Genomic DNA, 18,400 nt, shown 5'->3' on the forward strand with positions numbered 1-18,400 from the left:
AAAACTCAAATAGCTTATCATTGGAGATTTAATGCAATGTTGTTAAAAAATATGGAATTTATTGATTATTTTGAAAAAAACAAATTAATTTTTTTGAAAGAAAATTCTAATTCTGGTCACAATAAGTTTGTATTATGGGATGCTATGAAAGCCTATTTGAGAGGACAAATAATTAGTTATACTTCTAAAATAAAAAAGAATCGATTAAATCAGAGTCTTGAATTAGAGAAACAGACTGATGAGTTAGAAAAAGAATTTCAGAAAGATGCTACAGAAGATCATAAATAGAATTATCTAGGCTGAAATTGAAATATAATACTTTGCAATCTTATCAATTTGAATGTGTGATTAATAGGACTAAACAACGTTATTACAAATGGGGAGAGAAAGCACATAAGGTATTGGCATGGCAATTAAAGAAAGAACAGATTGAGGACTATTAATGCTGTTAGAGGGAATTCTCTTATTACATAAACCTCGTGAGATTAATGATGAATTTTATTTATTTTATAAAAAATTATATACATCTGAAGGAAAACAAGAAACTAGATGATTGATTTTTTTAAATCATAGTTGAATTTACCGATATTAGAGGATGGAGATATACAGGAGTTAGAAGAACCATTTACTGATTCGGAAATTAAAATGGCTATGCTGGAAATGCCGAATGGTAAATCGCCTGGTGATGATGGATTTTCGGTTGAATTTTATAAAAATTTTTTATGATGATTTATCTACAGTGTTTAGGGATGTATTATGTCAAGTTAGAGAACATTATGATTTACCCAAGTCTTGTTCTAGTGCTTTAATTACAGTAATTCCAAAGAAAGATAGAGATCCTTTGAAAGTATCTTCATATAGACTAATTTCATTGTTAAATGTAGATTATAAAATAATAGCTAAAATATTAGCGAATAGATTGGCTAAATTTTTACCAAAGTTGATTCATATGGATCAAACAGGTTTTATAAAGAATAGATATGCTTCAGATAACATTATGTGCGTGATTAGTTTGATTAATAGATTTCGACAATCTTTAGATCACCCGATGGTGATATCCTTAGATGCAGAAAAAGCATTTGATAAGAGTTGAATGGAATTTTTTGTTTAAAGTTTTGGAGAAATTTAAGTTTGGTCCTTCTTTTATTGGTTGGATTAGGGCTCTATATAGTAAACCGGTAGCTAGAGTATTGACGAATGGTTTGATTTCGGAATCTTTTAAGTTAACTCGATCAACTCGTCAAGGTTGTCCTAGATCACCAGTTTTGTTTGCGTTAGTGATTGAACCTTTAGCATAGTTGATAAGACAAAATACACAGATACAAGGTATGAAAGTTTTAGATGAGGAGGATAAAATTAATTTATTTGCTGATGACGTATTGGTGTATTTAATAAACCCAGTTCAGTCACTTTTGCACTTGAAGGAGTGGTTAATACAATATGGATGTCTTTCTGGATATAAAGTTAATTGGAAAAAATAGTGAAATATTACCGGTAAGTGAAGGAGATTATTTAGTTTATAAGAATATTATTAATTTGAAGTGGACTGATCAAATTAAATATCTGGGTATAATTTTGAATGTTAATTATCAATCTTTATATAAATTAAATTATGCTCTGTTAATGAAAAAAATAAAAACTGTTTTGATTAAATGGAAAGATTTACCTATTAATTTAATGGGTAGGATAAATACAATTAAGATGAATATCTTTCTGCGTATACAATATTTGTTTCAATCTATTCCGTATTTACTTGATAAATTTTTTTTTTGAGATTTGAATAAAATGGTTAGGGAGTTTTTAATGGAGGGGTAAATTTTCGAGAGTAGCTTTGAATAAATTAACTTGGAAATATGAGTTAGGGGGACTACGTTTACCACATTTTCAAAATTATTATGAAGCAGCCCAACTTAAATTTATTAGTTCATTGATAGATTTGGTACGGCCTCCGAGTTGGGCTAAAATTGAGATGGTAAGTATTTCTGAATTTGAAATACATCAATTTTTGTTTAGGTGGAATATAAATTTGTTACAACAATATAATGTGCCTATACTAAAACATTTAATGAAGTTATGGATAAAGAAAAATAAAATGATAGGCTCTAGGGTAAATTATTGGCTTTGACTCCACTGTATAATAATCAATTTATTTCTTTTTCAATACATAATCAAAGTTTATTGCATTGGAGATTTAAAGGTGTGAAAAATTTGGGAGATTGTTTTAAAGAGGGTAAGTTTTTATCTTTTAATCAGATGAGGGAAGATTTTGGTATTGATAAGAACTCTTTCTTTATTATCAAATTCGATCTTTGGTAAAATGTACGTTTGGTAGAGATATGATTTTACCCAAAATGACTAAATTTGAGACTTTTCTTATGAAGGTACCAGAGAAGGGTTATATTTCATCTATGTATCAAATTTTACAGGATGGTATGGATAAAAAGGGTTGGGATAGATCTAAAATTAAATGGGAAGCGGATATTGGTTTTATTTTTTTCTGAAGATGATTGGTTAGATATCTGTTATGATAGTGTAACTAGATTGATAAATGCACATTATGCAATGATTAATTACAATTTTTTACATCAATTATATTTGACACCTGAAAAATTAAGAAAATATGGTTTTAATGAATCAGATTTGTGTTTTAGATGTGGTGATACGGTTGGAATTATTTTTCATGCTGTTTGGTTATGTATACATATATAATATTTTTGGAAGAAAATTCAATCGTTTTTAGAATACCTGTATAAGATTAAAATAGTTTTAGATCCAACAGTATTTTTATTGGGTAGTTTGCAACCTCTGAAAGGTTTGGGATTAGATAAGTTTCAGCTTGCTTTTGTATATTTAGCTTTATCCGTAGCGAAAAAATGTATTGCTAGTACGTGGAAAGATACAAATATGATTGATATTAATAGATGGCATAATGAGATCAAATATTGTTTAATAATGGGGAAAAATTACATATGTTTCGCATGATCATTATAATTTTTTTATTAATAAGTGGCTGTTATACTCGGAATATTTACATTTCAATTTATATTGACTAGATTTCAATATGTATATTTAACTTTTTCTATAATATTCTTTCTTTTTTCTCTTTTTATGGCTCTCCTTAGGAGAGTTGGCTGAAGGGAGGGGTCTTTTTCTTTTTTTTTTATATATGTATATATACACATTAAAAAAACGTTCATGTTCATGTTTAACTGCTGCATATGTCATATTATTTGTTTTTTGAACGAATAAATAAAGTTTAAAAAAAAAGGTCAACAAGTCAGGACGCATCAATGGAAAGAGAAAAGTTCTCTTTTGTGAGGGTGCTGTGGGCAGAAGGATTCCCAAAGGGCTGTGGGCTCCAAAGGCTTCCTGATTGAATGGGAGCTTTGGAACTGAAGCTCAGGTTGTCAAAGGATTGAACAGGGGTCTGTCTGCAGTGTCTGCAGAAGGGCTGGAAGTGAACTCATAGACACTCAGTGTCTCTGAGGGGACTCTCCTTTGCTTCTCTTTCTCTCTTACTGTAAGGGGTGCTGGGCAATACTAATGGCAATTCTTTCCCTGCCTTATAACAGACAGAAGGAAATTCCGTGGATATCACATTTTTTGAATGATTACATTATAATGAAGGAGCCTTGAGATAAAGTTTCAAGTCTGAGACCCTTCATGAGAGCCGAGAAGCTGGTGGGGGATGGGGCGGGGGGGGGCTGTTTGTGGAGAGATTTGAACTGGTTTCTCTTTCCACAGAGCAGCTCTGTCCTCACATTAGATTTCCAGAGTCATCATCTTTTACCAATGATCAAAGATGACAATCGCAGACCGTGCTCATCTCCACCTATTCTCCTCCATCAGAACTGAATGTGCAGAAGTGAGCAAGACCAACAGCCGATACTCTTCCTAAAGTTTTCCCAACTCCCCAAATCCTAACCCCAAATTCCCATGTATCCATCTAAAGCCTTTGAACATGTAACACTGCTGCTAGATCTCAATTTTCCCTTTGCAAGAAGATCCTGTACCATTTCAGAAAGCTGACAAGTCGCAAGATTGCAGCTCACACCAAATACTTGGTTGGATACTCAGTGACCATGTAAAATGGTTGGGGTTTAATTGCTTACCTGGCAGTCCTTCAGAGAAGTATGGACTGTGGCAGGATCACCGATGGAGTGCCACTTCTTTATCTTCTCTTTCTGAGTTTCAAACCACGTTTGTAAACACTGTATATTATTCTCATACTCTGTCCACGATTCAAATGAGCTTTCCAACGAACTAATCTGTCAACAAAAAAATCTTTTCATTACAGCCCAATAATTAAACTCCATTGGAACCTGGCAAAGTTAGCAATCACCTTTTTAAACACGCTGTATGTTACAACACAAATTAACTTTCTTTGAAATTCATTATCCAGGATCTGGGCATGCCAGCATTCATTGGCCATTCCCACTTGCACTCAAATCAGTGGGTGAAGAGACACTTTCTATCTTGAACTACTGCGGTTGTTCAGGTGAAAGAGTTCATTCCCATAGTGCTGTAAGGCAGAGTGCTGCAGAGTTGAAACCTAATGATGAAGGGCACATTTCCAAGTGAGGATGGGGACACTACCAGAGCTGTCTCCACATGCCTCCTGGCCTCAGCCTCCCTGATGTAAGAGTTTTGGGGGCAACAAATGGAAGAATGGTGGTGAGTTTCACATGTTTCTTTCTTTTTCAGGTCTGTGAATTGAATTCCCACTCCAAAGAATGGAAGCACAACATTTAACAGGATGCTCCAGTGACGTTCTTGGGCAGTGCCGGAGTCCAAGGAGCTGCTGTTTGGAGGAGATATTTAACAAAGGCCCTGTGTCTGCTTTCTCTCACAAGATCCCCAGACTGTATTTTAAAGAGCAGTTGGAGAGTTAACCTCAGCCAAATAACTCTTCCACCAATAAATACACTGATCACTGGGACGCTGACATCTTATGGGAGATTATCATATAGCTCTTTGCTGCCATTTTACTGATAATATTGATGATTACATTTCAAAAGTGCCAATTCATACATTGTAAAACACTGGACTGAAATCTAAGAAGGATGAAAGAAAAATCCATCTCATTATTTTGCTGTTAGGGGCTCCAAGTCTGCAATGACCCATTGCTTGGTTGCAAGCTCTGTTAATCATGGATTTGAAACTGCTGTGTTAGTATGGGAAAAATAAATACTTCACAAAACAGTCCGAGAGTCATTCAGTATGAAAACAGGTGCTTTGCCCAATTTGCCCATGCCCATATCCCTCCAAATCTATACCATCCATGTTTAAATGTTTAAGTGTTTCTTAAATGTTGCAGTAGCATCTGGTTCGATTACCTCCTCTGGACACTTTTTCCATAAACCCACTACCCTCTGTATAAAATATCTTACCCCCTAAGGTACCTGTTAAGTCCCTCACCATAAACCTCTGCCCTCTGGTTATCAATTGCCCTACTCTGGGGGAAAAAGACTCTCTATTCCCCCAATCAATTCCTCTCATGATTTTGTACACCTCTGTGAGTTCACCCCTCATCCTCATGCACTCCAAGGAGTAAAGGCCTAGCCTGCTCAAACTCTCCATGTAACACAGGCTCCTGAGTCCTGGCAGCATCCTTGTCAATCTACCCTGCAGCCTACAACCATGGCACAATACAGCACAGAAACAGGCCCCCCTTCAGGTGTGCCAATCATCTTTTTTTTTTGCCTAGTCCCTCTGACCTGCAGCCAGTCCAGAGCCCTTTATACCTCTCCCATCCATGTACCTGTCCAAATACTCCTTAAATGTTAAAATTGAGCTCGCATTCACCACTTCAGCGGCAGTTCATTCCACACTCCCACCCCTCTCTCTGTGAAGAAGTTCCCCTTCATGTCCTCCCGAAACTTTTCCCCTTTCACCCTTAACCCATGTCCTCTGGTTTGTATCTCAACCACCCTCAGTAGACAAGGCCTTCCTACATTTATACTTGTCTATCCACCTCATAATTTTAAATACCTCGATCAAGTCTCCCCTCATTCTTCTTTGCTCCAGGGAATAAAGTCTTGTTTAACCTTCCCTTGTAACTTAATTCCCGAAGTCCTGGCACATCCTATTAAATCTTCTCTGCACTCTTTCTATTTTATTGATATCTTTCCTGTAGTTGGTGACCAAAACTACACACAATGCTCCAAATCTGGCCTCACCAATGTCTTATACTTTACCATATCATCTCAACTCCTATACTCAATACTTTGACTGATGAAGGCCAATATTCCAAAAGCTCTCTTTACAACTCTATTTACCTGTGATATTACTTTCAAGGAATCATGTATCTGTATTCCCAGGTTCCTTTGTTCTACCACACTCCATTGTGCCATCATTTACCATGCATCTTCTTTCTTGGTTTGGTCCTTCCACCTCACACTTGTCTGTATTAAATTCCATCTGTCATTTTTCAGCCCATTTTTCCAACTGGACCAGATCCCTCCGCAAGCTTTGAAAACCTTCCTCGCTGTCCACAAAACCTCCAATCTTAAGGCATTTTCAGGTGGCCAAAACACCTTAATGTAAAGCCGTATATTCTACCCCTATGTGGCTGTCGGGAGACCACCTGAAAGATTAGGAGGCGCCTCTGAGGCACACTTTCCAACTATCCTCCGAGAGGGACAATTGCTGGAGCACTGAAGTCCCCCTAGGCACCTGAATGCAGCCGCCTGAAAGCGGCTGCTTAGGGGATGACAATCAGCTGGTGAGTGCCTGACAGCCCCCCTCCCCATTGTCCCACCCCCTGGCACGGGATGTCAGGGCTGGGGCGGCCAGCGCCGGACGACAGGGCTGGGGCGGCTGACGCCAGACGTCAGGGCTTGGGCGGCCGACGCCGGGCATCCCAACCCTGACATCCCGAAGGAACAGGAGCTGGAATGCGCTCCGTGGCGCCTCCTGTACAGCTGTCCTTTTCAGGTGACCAGCGCTGCGCTTTTAGCATAGCCACCTGAATGACCATTCCACAGGTCTGAATCCACTTCTACAGGTGCATTCTTGGCGGAGAATGCACCTGAAAGTGGCTTTAGTATCATCTGCAAACTTGCTGATCTATATTATCATCCAGATCATTGATATAGATGAGAAACAACAATGGTCCCAGCACCGATCCCTGAGGCACACCACTAATCACAGGCCTCCAGTCTGAGAAGCAACCATCCACCACTACTCTCTGGCTTCTTCCGTCCAGCCATTGTCGAATCCAGTTCACTACTTCACCATGAATACCTTGCAACTGAACCTTCTTGACTAACTTCCCATGTGAGACCTCGTCAAAGGCCTTACTAAAGTCGATGAAGACAACATCCGCAGCCTTTCCTTTATCAACTTTCCTGGCAAGCTTCTCGAAAAACTCTATAAGATTAGTCTGTAATGGCACTGATTTAACACAGCTTACAAACAAATAAATACACTCGCTAGTTTCTTTCAGCACACAATAGAGTTGACTTTCTTTTTATATTTCACTAGGCACAACATTACATTCTTCAACTCCCCAAACACCACCCAGCTAAACTCCTGACCTTCTCACTGGCTCAGTGCTACATGGGTGATTCTGACACTCCCTCCTCCTCCCAGTGAAGGTAAGTATGCGATCACGACAGGTTAACATGACTTACCATGCACAAAGCCACGTTGACTATCCCTAATCAGTTCCAGGCTATCCAAATAATTGTATATTCAATCTGTTAGAACACCTTCCAAAAATTTATCTACTACTGACGCAAGGCTATAATTTCCAGTTACTTTTAAAGCCTTATTTAAACAACAGAACAACACGAGCTACCCTCCAATCCTCTGGCACCACACCTGTGGCCAAGGACATTTTGAATATTTCTGCCAGAGCCCCTGAAATTTCTACACTTGTCTTCCTCAAGGTCCATGGCAATATCTTGTCAGGCCCGGGGATTTATCCACCCTTATTTACTTTAAGGCAGCAAGCACTTCCTCCTCTTTAATCTGTGTAGGTTCCATGACCTCACTGCTTGTTTTCCTTACTTCCTGGAACTATATTCCCATTTCCTGAGTGAATACTAATGAAAAAATAATTTAAGCTCTTCCCCCATCATTTTTAACTCCACATAAAGCCGACCACTTTGATCTTCAAGGGGTCCAGTTTTGTCCCTTATTATCCTTGCTCTTGGGATTTTATTTTGTATCATCTGCAACCTCGTGACATTTTTTAATACTCCTCAAATACCTCATTTGCTGCATGTTGCCAATCCCTGTTATACACCTCTTCTTCTGAACCAGATCCCATATATCCCTCAAAAACTAAAGTTCCCTATGCCTACTAATCTTGCCTTTAATCCTGACAGGAACATACAAACTTGATATCTTTGAAGATCCACTTAGCTTGCACATCACTGCGTGAAAACAACTTATCCCAATCCACATATTCTAGATTCTTTCTCATTTCCTCAAAATTGGCCTTTATCCAATTTAGAATCTCAACCTGATGCTCAGGCCTATCCTTCTCCATAATTAACTTGAAACTAATGGCATTATGATCACTGGACCCAAAATGTTCCCCTACATGTACTTCTGTCACCTGTTCTGTCTCATTCCCTAATAGGAGGTTCAGTATTGCATTCTCTTTAGTTGGTACATCTATATATTGATTTAGAAAACTTTCTTGAACACATTTGACAAACTCCAAGTCATCCTGCCCTTTTACAGTATGGAAGTTCCAGTCAATATGTGGAAAATTAAAATCCCCTATTACCATAACCTTATGTTTCCTGCAGCTGTCTGCTATCTCTCTAAAGATTTGCTCCTCTAATTCTCGTTGACCACTAGGCGGTCTATAATACAACCCTAAGAGTATGATCAAACCTTTCCCGTTCCTCAGCTCCATCTCCAGCTCGACAACATCTTTCCTGTAGCACAATGTCCGAAATTGAACACAATACTCATTCAGTACCTTGCCCCACCATCATTCAATCGAGTTGTACAGGAATTACTGCAAAACTCATTCAACCCACATTATTCCTGCAACCTATAATATATCTACCTCACAAAAATCAATTAAAGGCAGCTTTGAAATTTTCAACTCATCTCATCCTCAGGGAGAGACGGTTACAGAGTTCCACAACTGATGGGATTCCCCATGAACAACCAAATTTTAATTTTATAATGATGCCCTTGTCAATGGGGATGCTTCCTCTCCATTTCATCTACCGTTTCCTTCAATTAGCTTAATGAATTTAATCACCAAACTCAAGAAAATTTGCTTCTGAAACCAGGTATTCGCCAACTCAGGTATTACTTAGATGAATCTGTTCTCTGCATAGTGGAAGATCACAACCCTTCCAGACCTGTGGTGTCTAGCACTGTTCCTAATGTGGCCAAACTTGAGTTTGTATAACATTTGCACAAGGACACCACCCCTTTATGTTTCCCTGTCCTAAGAGAAGGGCCATCATGATATTAACCTTGCTCACATAACAGACTGCACAGAAATAGACGACTTGATCCAACCACTCCATGCTACTGTTTCCGCTCAATCTCCTTCCCATTTGATCTAGAGGCAGTGACAGAGGCAGATATTATAACATTTAAAAGACATTTAGACACGTTTGAGGATCAAAAAGTTTGAGGGATATGGGCTGAACACAAGCAACTTGGATGACTTGGACAAGTTGTCTGATAGGCCTGATTCCATGCTGTATAGCCTATCGACGGAATGCTCTATTCCCTTCTCCTTCCTATTCAGCACTCCGCTAACCTCTTCTGCACATTCTCACCTTTCCCCATGTGAGGAAGTTTCCTTCCACATTTACAATATCACGTTTTTGCTCTTCTCCACAAGTGGAGATACTATAAATAATCAACACCTTTCACATTTCATAGACCACAATTTGCACATGTCCTCGCCCAATGCTTCATCTTTCCCTGATCGGTAAAACTTTGCACGTTTGGTTTCCCTTCTAAATCTTGCTCAGCAACTTTCTGGAATTTCACCACCACATCTCCAAATCTCTCTGCTCCTTCATAAATGCCAGCTTCTCACTCTGGATAGGTCTGTGATCTGTCCCATCTTAGATCCAAAGTGGTCATAATGATATTGACTTTATTGTCATATAAATTGTATATAACAAAGTCAATATCATTATGCACTGAAATTCTTACTTGCTACAGCCAAAACAATGCCTCATTTAAATAAATTACAATAGTGTATATTAATTTAAAAAGATAATAGAGGAGTTATAGCTAAAGGATGAAGGGGTATGGAGAGAAATCAGGAATAGGATACTGAGGTTGCATGATCAGCCATGATCGTATCAAATGGTGGGTGCAGGCTCGAAGAGCTGAATGGCCTTCTTCTGTTCCCATTTTCTATGACTCAAAAGCTTCCCACTGTCCCCATAATTTAAAAAAAACCTTTTCAGGATACATGAAAAGACCATTTCCCGCAGATTACCAATGTCTGTGTAACTACATAGAAAAATGATGGGCAAGAAAAGGCCCACTAGTTCATCTAACCTATCCCACAGACATGATGCCTTCAGCATGAAGAGCGTAACACTCCACACCCCTGTAATAAAGAGCCAAAATTAAAGGTACTTTTTAAAAAACATCTGCGATTAAAAAAAAAATGTTGAGAAAACTTTAGTCCAAATGGGTCAAGGAGAATGCGAGAGTCCAGTGCTTACCTGCTCAGCAATGAGACCTTGAAGCAGCTGCCATCTCCTATTCATTAAACCAAGGCGCTCTGCAAAATCGGTCTTGTCACTGCGCTTGCTCTCCACGTCGTGGCTGCTGATCTGTAGTACTGACTGATTCACAAAGTCCACTGTCAAATGCTTACAGGCCAGGTCAATCTTGAAAGCCTGGAAGAGGGCAAGCAAGTTATTGCTCTCTGAATCTGTTAATGTGTAGTTAGAAACACAAAGTAGAAACTGCCAAGTCGTGGCCGATCAACATTTTGAACCAACTTTCAAAAAGGTACGAATTGCTCAGTGACATCCAGGCAGGTTTCTGATTCTCCTAGACTTTTATATCAAATTCTCCACCATAGAGTAACCTATTATATCGTTATCTTAAATTGTATCTTAATGTATATATGTAATTATGTGCTGTGTGTGTGTGTGTGTGTGTGTGTGTGTGTGTGTGTGTGTGTGTGTGTGTGTGTGTATATATATATAAATTGGGGTGGGTGTATGTGTGGGTATATATATAGGTGTGTGTATATATATATATATATGTGTGTGTGTGTGTATAGGTGTGTGTGTGTATATATATATGTTGGTGTGTGTGTGTATATATAGGTGTGTGTGTATATATAGGTGTGTGTGTATATATATTGGTGTGTGTGTGTGTGTATATATAGGTGTGTGTGTATATATATTGGTGTGTGTGTGTATATATATAGGTGTGTATATATATATATATATAGGTGTGTGTGTGTATATATATTGGTGTGTGTGTGTATATATATAGGTGTGTATATATATATATATAGGTGTGTGTGTGTATATATATTGGTGTGTGTGTATATATAGGTGTGTGTGTGTATATATATATATATAGGTGTGTTCGTGTATATATATATATAGGTGTGTGTATAGTGTGTGTGTGTGTGTATCTCTATACAGAGGTTTGTGCACACACACACACACGCTGTGGTTAGGAGAAATGCCATTTTGTCGATTTGTACAGTAAGATAATAATAAACTTGATCTCTTCCTTTCTCTCATGATCAGATCTGCCATTTCTGCTAATCATCCATTTGGAACTCTGCCTCAGATTTTCCTTCTTCATTGGGATAATCCAACTAACTGGACAGGTCCTGCTGCCTTTCTGTTAGCAACACAAACTGATAAAGAGGCACAACCTGAATCTATCTGCCACATTAATGGTCTTGCTCTATCAGAGATATTCCATTTGATCTTACCATCCCTCCCCTACGCTCTCTGTAACAGAAAACTTTATTTTAACTCTTTCCCAATTGTAACAAAGGACCTCAACCCAAAATCAGTTTATCTTTCCACAGTTGTTGTCTGTTTGCTGAGTGTTATGAGCATTTTGTTTATATTTCAGATTTCCATTATCTGAATTTTTTTTTAATTTTTATTGCCCAATTGTCTTTTGGGTCACCAGTTGGCAATGAAGAAAGATCTCCAGTTCCTCTTCTGCAACCTCTGCTCAGAACATGTCCAAGGTCAGTAACCACCCAATCCTGCACCATTTGCTGACATCATGACTCTCATGAGACCAATTACATTACTGACCACCACATACTATTTAACCACAGGACACATTTTGCTGAGAGCCTTTGCCACATTGGAGATAAAACATTGTTGCTGTAACAACACATTTCCATAATAAAGGAACAACTTTATTGCAATGCATACCAAAGCATCCTGAATTTTGCAAGGCACTGGAGTTGCTTCTTTCTAGTCACAAGGTGGCGGGTTCAAATCCCACGCTAAAAACCTCACCAAGAACCCAGGGCAATTTCTCAATGCAGTATTGTACAGCGCAATACATGGTGTGGTCTTTCAGATGTGATGTTTAACCACAACTATCCTTTCAGATGGCCCCGTGCCTGTACTTAAGAGTGAGGCTGGGGAAATCTCCTTAGTCATTACTTTGGTATCAAGCAAAATCCCAAACCATTTATCATCACATCGCGACTGCTTTTTACCTAGTTGTTCACAGGTTGGTGCTATACTGCCCTGAAAAATAAGTGCAAAGCGATTCTTTGTTTGCAAAGGTCTTAAGGATGCCCTGGGAATCTCATAAACTGGAGCACAAGTGCACATTCTCCCTCACCTTGTACTTCTTGAGATATTGTTCCATCACCCGTGAGCCCACTGCACTCTTGATCTTCTCATTGTCCTCTTCGATGATTTGATCCATCAGGGTGATCCAGTTCATGAGTTCATTGATTGCTGTGCGAGAAGGCAACTTCTCCATCTGAAGCTGGGAAACACAAAAAAAAAATTCTAGTCCATTGTGGTCCTGCACTTTGACAATGAATCAGCAGTTCTCAGCTCAATGTTTGAATTCACATTAAAAGAGCTCACTAAATCCCACAAAAGGTTGAGTATTCAGTGAAGTAAATCATTTTATTTAAACATCTACGTTTTGATTCACAACAACATCCAGTCAAATTCTATTGCTCAAATCCATAATATCTGAATGAATCAGTCACCTTCTGTGATCTTAGACAAATGCTTTTCAATAGAATAGACATTACCTTTAATACACAATATGCAGCAAGTGTTTTTAAATTTAGAGACACAGCACGGTAACAGGCCCCTCCAACCTATCTGACCATTAAAATCATCTGGAAAAGTATAATACTGTCTTTAATAACGAGTTAAAAGATTCCCTTCAGAACCAGTTCATGCTCAGTGCAAAGGTTTGCAATGCTTTCGATGGCAATAAAGAAAGAGAAAAAAATTACACAATTGCTAGAAGAGAGCAGATATTCGCTGATTTGATTTGGTTCCTGGGTCTTCCCTGTGGGTTGAAAACAAAAGAGACTACAGGTCAAACAAGTCAAACCAGTTAACAGGGAGATCAGCACCTGGTCAGAGGAAGCCACAGCAGCAACTGCAAGACTGCTTCAAAAGCACGGACTGGAGCAGGTATTCAGGGGGGCAGCCACCTATGTGGGAGCTCAATAACCAGCTACATGGGTTCAATACATTGAGGATGTTACAGTGATCAAATGCTACACAGCCAGAACAAATCAGAAACCATGGCGAGACATGGAGCTTCGTACACTGTTCAGAGATATTGCTTTCATGTTAAGTTATAAGGTGGCATTGAGATCAGCAAGTGCTGAACTCTCTCCTGTGCAATCAGAAAGGCAAAACATGGATATGCACAAAAAATCCACAGTCACATGGGTGACACTGTCCACACGAGACTCATGAGGCAGGGTATTCAAACCATAACTGACTATAAGTCAAAATACAATGCTTAAGAAACTCAGCAGGTTAAAAGTGTCCTTTATGTCTTTCTTTGGCTTGGCTTCGCGGACGAAGATTTATGGAGGGGGTAAAAAGTCCACGTCAGCTGCAGGCTCGTTTGTGGCTGACCAGTCCGATGCGGGACAGGCAGACACGATTGCAGCGGTTGCAAGGGAAAATTGGTTGGTTGGGGTTGGGTGTTGGGTTTTTCCTCCTTTGCCTTTTGTCAGTGAGGTAAAAATACAAAACTGACATTTCAGGCTTGAACTCTTCATCAAGGTGTGGAAGAATGTCAGCAGCCGTCTAAATAAAAGGGTAAGGGGAGGCATGGTCACAGAGGCAGGAGGTAGTAGGTAGAGAATGGAGGCAAGGGACAGCAGCAAGCAAGGGGAGGAGGGATGGCTAGGTGAATAGAGAGGGAAGGGACTGGAAAGCTGACAGGGGGCAGGGAAAGGAGGGGGAAAAGGGGAGCATGTTAGCAGAAACCAGAAAAGTCAATGACAAAGTCAAACCTGTGGGTCAGCAACAATGATTCCTCCCTTCTTGACAGATTTGATGAAAAAAAGTGACCAGACACTAAAGAAAGCCTCATTTCCCCCCAGAAAACAGGTGCCCTGAATAGCCGTAGATGAGGTGAGGTGGATCCTATCCCAGCAGCAGGACCAGACAAACATACCTGGACTGTGCAGTCCAGAAGTGTCCTAAGACATATCTTCAACATTTAAAAATCCCGCAACCATGGAGTCTGGCCCAAGATGGCAGCGCCCATGATTTGCAGCAGCCAACGAGGGGTTGCAGACTCCAGAGAAGTAGAGGACTGACGCAGGGCACCAGAAAAGGGTGAGAACATCCCCCATTTGAAAAGGAGAAACAGAGGAGACAACACAATGGAATCGTGACCATGGTGGAGAACTACTGAGGGGTTCTGCAGCTAAAGAACAGGCAGATGGCAGGACATTGGTGACTTGAGGCGAGGAACCCATGCAGGCCATGGGCTGCTGGCAACTGTAGTCGAGGGATTCACACCAGGCTGCAGACTCCTGAAAGCTGGCTGAAGGGTACCAGGTATCGGAACTGGGATGTGAGCGGGTACCGAGGGCGCTGAAGGGTTCTTGCTCAGGTCGGAAGTTTGGATCTGGAGCTCAGGCTGCAGGGGCTGTGGGAGCACTGGAAGCAAATCCACGGTTACTCTGGGGAGACTCTCTTTTGCTTCTCTTTCTCTAACAGCAAGGCGCGCTTCAGACAATTTCTGCCAATGGCAAATCTGTTTGCCTTACAGCAGCCTTACAGCAGCTACAAACAAATTTTGTGTAATATTGCACTGAATTTATTACATGACAATAAATTGAATCTTGAATTAAATGCCATGCATCAAGACATCTCTGTCAATTCATGGCTTCCATCCATTATTAATCAAATCAATAGAGAACAGTACTCAGGGGCCTTGGGGTTGCAGAAAGGGACACCAGTTGCTATATACCCTTGTAAGCACATTTAGTGTTGATCAGCAAACTAGAAAAGGGTGCCTTGGATTGTCAAAGGTTGACTGAACAGGGATTTTTCTCTTTTGAGCAATGGAGGATGAGAGGTGACTAAATGGAGGTGTACAAGATTATGAAGAGCAGAGATAGGGTGGACAGACAGCAGCTTTGTCCCAGGGCAACAATGGCCAATACCATCTGCTTAACTGAGTGGAAAAAAGTTTACGGGAGATGTCAGAAGTAATTTCTTTTTAAAAAAATAAGTGGTGGGTGCCTGGAATGCATTGCTGTGGATAGTGGTGGAGGCTGGTACAAGAGGGACATTCAAAAGATTCTCAGATAGGCAGATGGATTGAATAAAAATAGGTTATGGGGTTAGGATTGATGTGAATATATATATGTTGAACCAGTGGAATAAGATCACCTGTCCACAAGTCAATAAGTTACATGGACAGGGGTTAATGGTAGAGTGCTATAGATGAAAAATTCAATGAACCGTAGCTGATGCAGTGTTCCCTACCACCCACTTTTGTCTTGGACAAGACAACGTGCACCCCCTGTGGTCAAGTGAGAGGAGCCGCACAGGCCTGACAGTCCACCAATGTACAATTATCAAGACGGGCAGGTTTGAGGTTGGCAGATCCCAGTTCCCTGGCACGATGGTGGGAAATAGTGAAGGGGAAGGGTGAAGGAGTGGTGTCAGGAGTGGCAAGGTATGAAAAAAGAAAAAAAACAGAGAAATTCTGGAGGAACTCAGCCTGTCTCACAGTGTCCATAGGAGGTAAAGATATATTACCAATGTTTCGACCTGAACCCTTTTTTAAGGTATAAGCAAAAAGCAGAAAGGTATCTGAAGAATGGCCAGAGGAGGAGTTCAGAGGAACAGTCAAAAGGTGTTAAGCTGCCTCTACTCTTCCTGACATTTAAAGGCAAGGTCAAACTTTGCTGTGGTTCCTGCAACATTTAAAGCAGCCATTCTCAACCATTTTTCGCTATGTCTGCCTACGAATCTGCTCAAAGTTTCTGGTCCTCCTTCCTTGTGAAGCGGTCAAGTTTTGGTTCCTTCCATGCTTCTCTCCTACTGACTACATAAAAAAATTATGTAACCCTAACCCTTAACCCTAACATGTTAAGTGAGGTGAAAATAAAACAAGGCTTTTCATTAAAGATGCTGCCCCCCACCCCTGCTCCGTTGAGAATGGCTGATTTAAGGTATCCCTCCAACTCTGCAGGAAGATGATCACAATCCCATCATTCACCATTAGCTTGGAACCACAAATTCTTGCAGAATGGAAGAAGGACATTGAGCCTTTTAAACTGTTATTTCCCATTGCAAGAATCACTAAGAACTCTCTCCATACCCATATACCAAATCCAAACTGATCCTCCTGCCCCCACCCCATATATTCAGTTTAACTATCAGTCTCAACCATCTCCACTGTCTAACTTCAGCTTTTCCCAAAGTCCCACCGCTCTCTGAAGAAACACCAGACTGAGTCCACTTCTCCACTCACTCCCTTGAAAATCACCAAAGAGGAAGCAGAAACCAACATTCTTACTGCAAAGCAGAGATTCACTGGACCCTGACCAGATCCCAATCCCTGCATGGCACATATATCCCTACCGTACCTGGTGCAACTTTTCCTGAACCAGTGGGATTTGAGTGAGGAGTTCTGTCCACTGACTGTCGGTCTGGGCCAGCCCAGATCTCAGGGCTGCTGTATCCACCTTCTTGAGGCGCAACAGCTGATTTCCTCTGCTCAATACCGAGGACTTGAGGGAAGATTTGGCATCGACCTCCTTGGAAAATTCCTGCAAACAAGAGAGTTGGAAGAACATTTGAACAAAGCAAAAAAAAAATCACATCTGGACCTTGAGTGAAGTTATGTCCACTACACAATTGTTCACAAGATGGCAAAAAAAATCAGTTAATCACAAGCTATTACGATCATAGAATGAATTAGCATGGAAAAAGGTCATTCAGCCCATTTGCCAATGCTACTTCATGGACACCATTCAATTAATTTCAGTCACTTGCTCTGAGCCCTTACCCACAATGTTTTCAAACATTTAGCCAACTCTCTTTTGAAAATCACATCCTTTTTTGGCAAAAGAGAAAGGGGAAGAGAGAAAATAGCTTTGCACATGGCTTTCCAGAAATGTAACAACTGCAGATTCTCCTTGACTTAAGATGGGATTATGTTCCGATAAACCCATCGTAAGTGGAAAAACCGTAAGTTGAAAAATACCGCAACTACTAAACATCATAACCTAGCCAACCTTAAATGTGCACAGACCACTTACCATAGCCTACAGTTGAGCAAAAGCATCTAACACAAAGCCAATTTTATAATGAAGTGTTGAATGTCTTGTCATTTATTGACTATTGAAAGAATTTTGTTCAACGTAGCCCAGCCCAGCCTACCTTAAATGTGCTCAGACCACTTACCATAGCCTACAGCAGTGCAAATTTACCTAAAACAAAGCAGGAGACATACATGGGCTTTTAGGAGACATGATGGGATGCGAAAACACTTTCAACATAGTATCAGTTGTTTACACTTGAGGTTGAGTGGATGCTGCAGCTCGCTGCCATCGCCCAGCATCGCGAGAGAATATCATACTGCACTTCGCAAGTGCGGGAACTGGTCGAAATTCAAAATTTGAAGTACGGATTGTACCGATTATGTATCACTATTGTAACTGAAAAATCATGAGTCAAACCATCCTAAGTAGAGGAGCATCCGTATGTGCAAACCTATTTTGTCTCTTCCCCTTTCTCTTTTGCCAATTTTCTTGAACTTTGCACAGTTCTGGTCATTCAATTATCAGAAGGATGTAAATGAGCTAGAAAAAGAGTGCAGTAAAGATTCAGAAGGATGGAAGGCTTGTGCTATCAGTGGAGGCTGGATAGACTGTTTCTTTCTCCCTGTAGTATCAGAAGCTGAGGGGTGATCTAGAGGTATCATGAGGGACATG

At 40.1% G+C, this 18,400-nt stretch overlaps 1 protein-coding gene across 17 annotated transcripts in view; it reads right to left on the minus strand.

Moving 5' to 3' along the window:
- syne1b (spectrin repeat containing, nuclear envelope 1b) overlaps positions 1-18,400 on the minus strand; it is a 665,691-nt gene that overhangs the window by 159,061 nt on the left and 488,230 nt on the right. For all 17 annotated transcript variants that reach the window (XM_069932310.1, XM_069932313.1, XM_069932309.1 and 14 more), the window contains 4 exons: positions 17,051-17,233; positions 12,793-12,942; positions 10,671-10,847; positions 4,113-4,268 (listed from right to left, as the gene is read on the minus strand). In XM_069932310.1, the coding sequence (XP_069788411.1) occupies positions 4,113-4,268; positions 10,671-10,847; positions 12,793-12,942; positions 17,051-17,233 (666 nt within the window). The remainder of the gene's footprint in view (positions 1-4,112; positions 4,269-10,670; positions 10,848-12,792; positions 12,943-17,050; positions 17,234-18,400) is intronic.

The sequence above is a fragment of the Narcine bancroftii genome, chromosome 4 (genome assembly GCF_036971445.1).
Source record: "Narcine bancroftii isolate sNarBan1 chromosome 4, sNarBan1.hap1, whole genome shotgun sequence".
NCBI classification, from domain to species: domain Eukaryota; kingdom Metazoa; phylum Chordata; class Chondrichthyes; order Torpediniformes; family Narcinidae; genus Narcine; species Narcine bancroftii.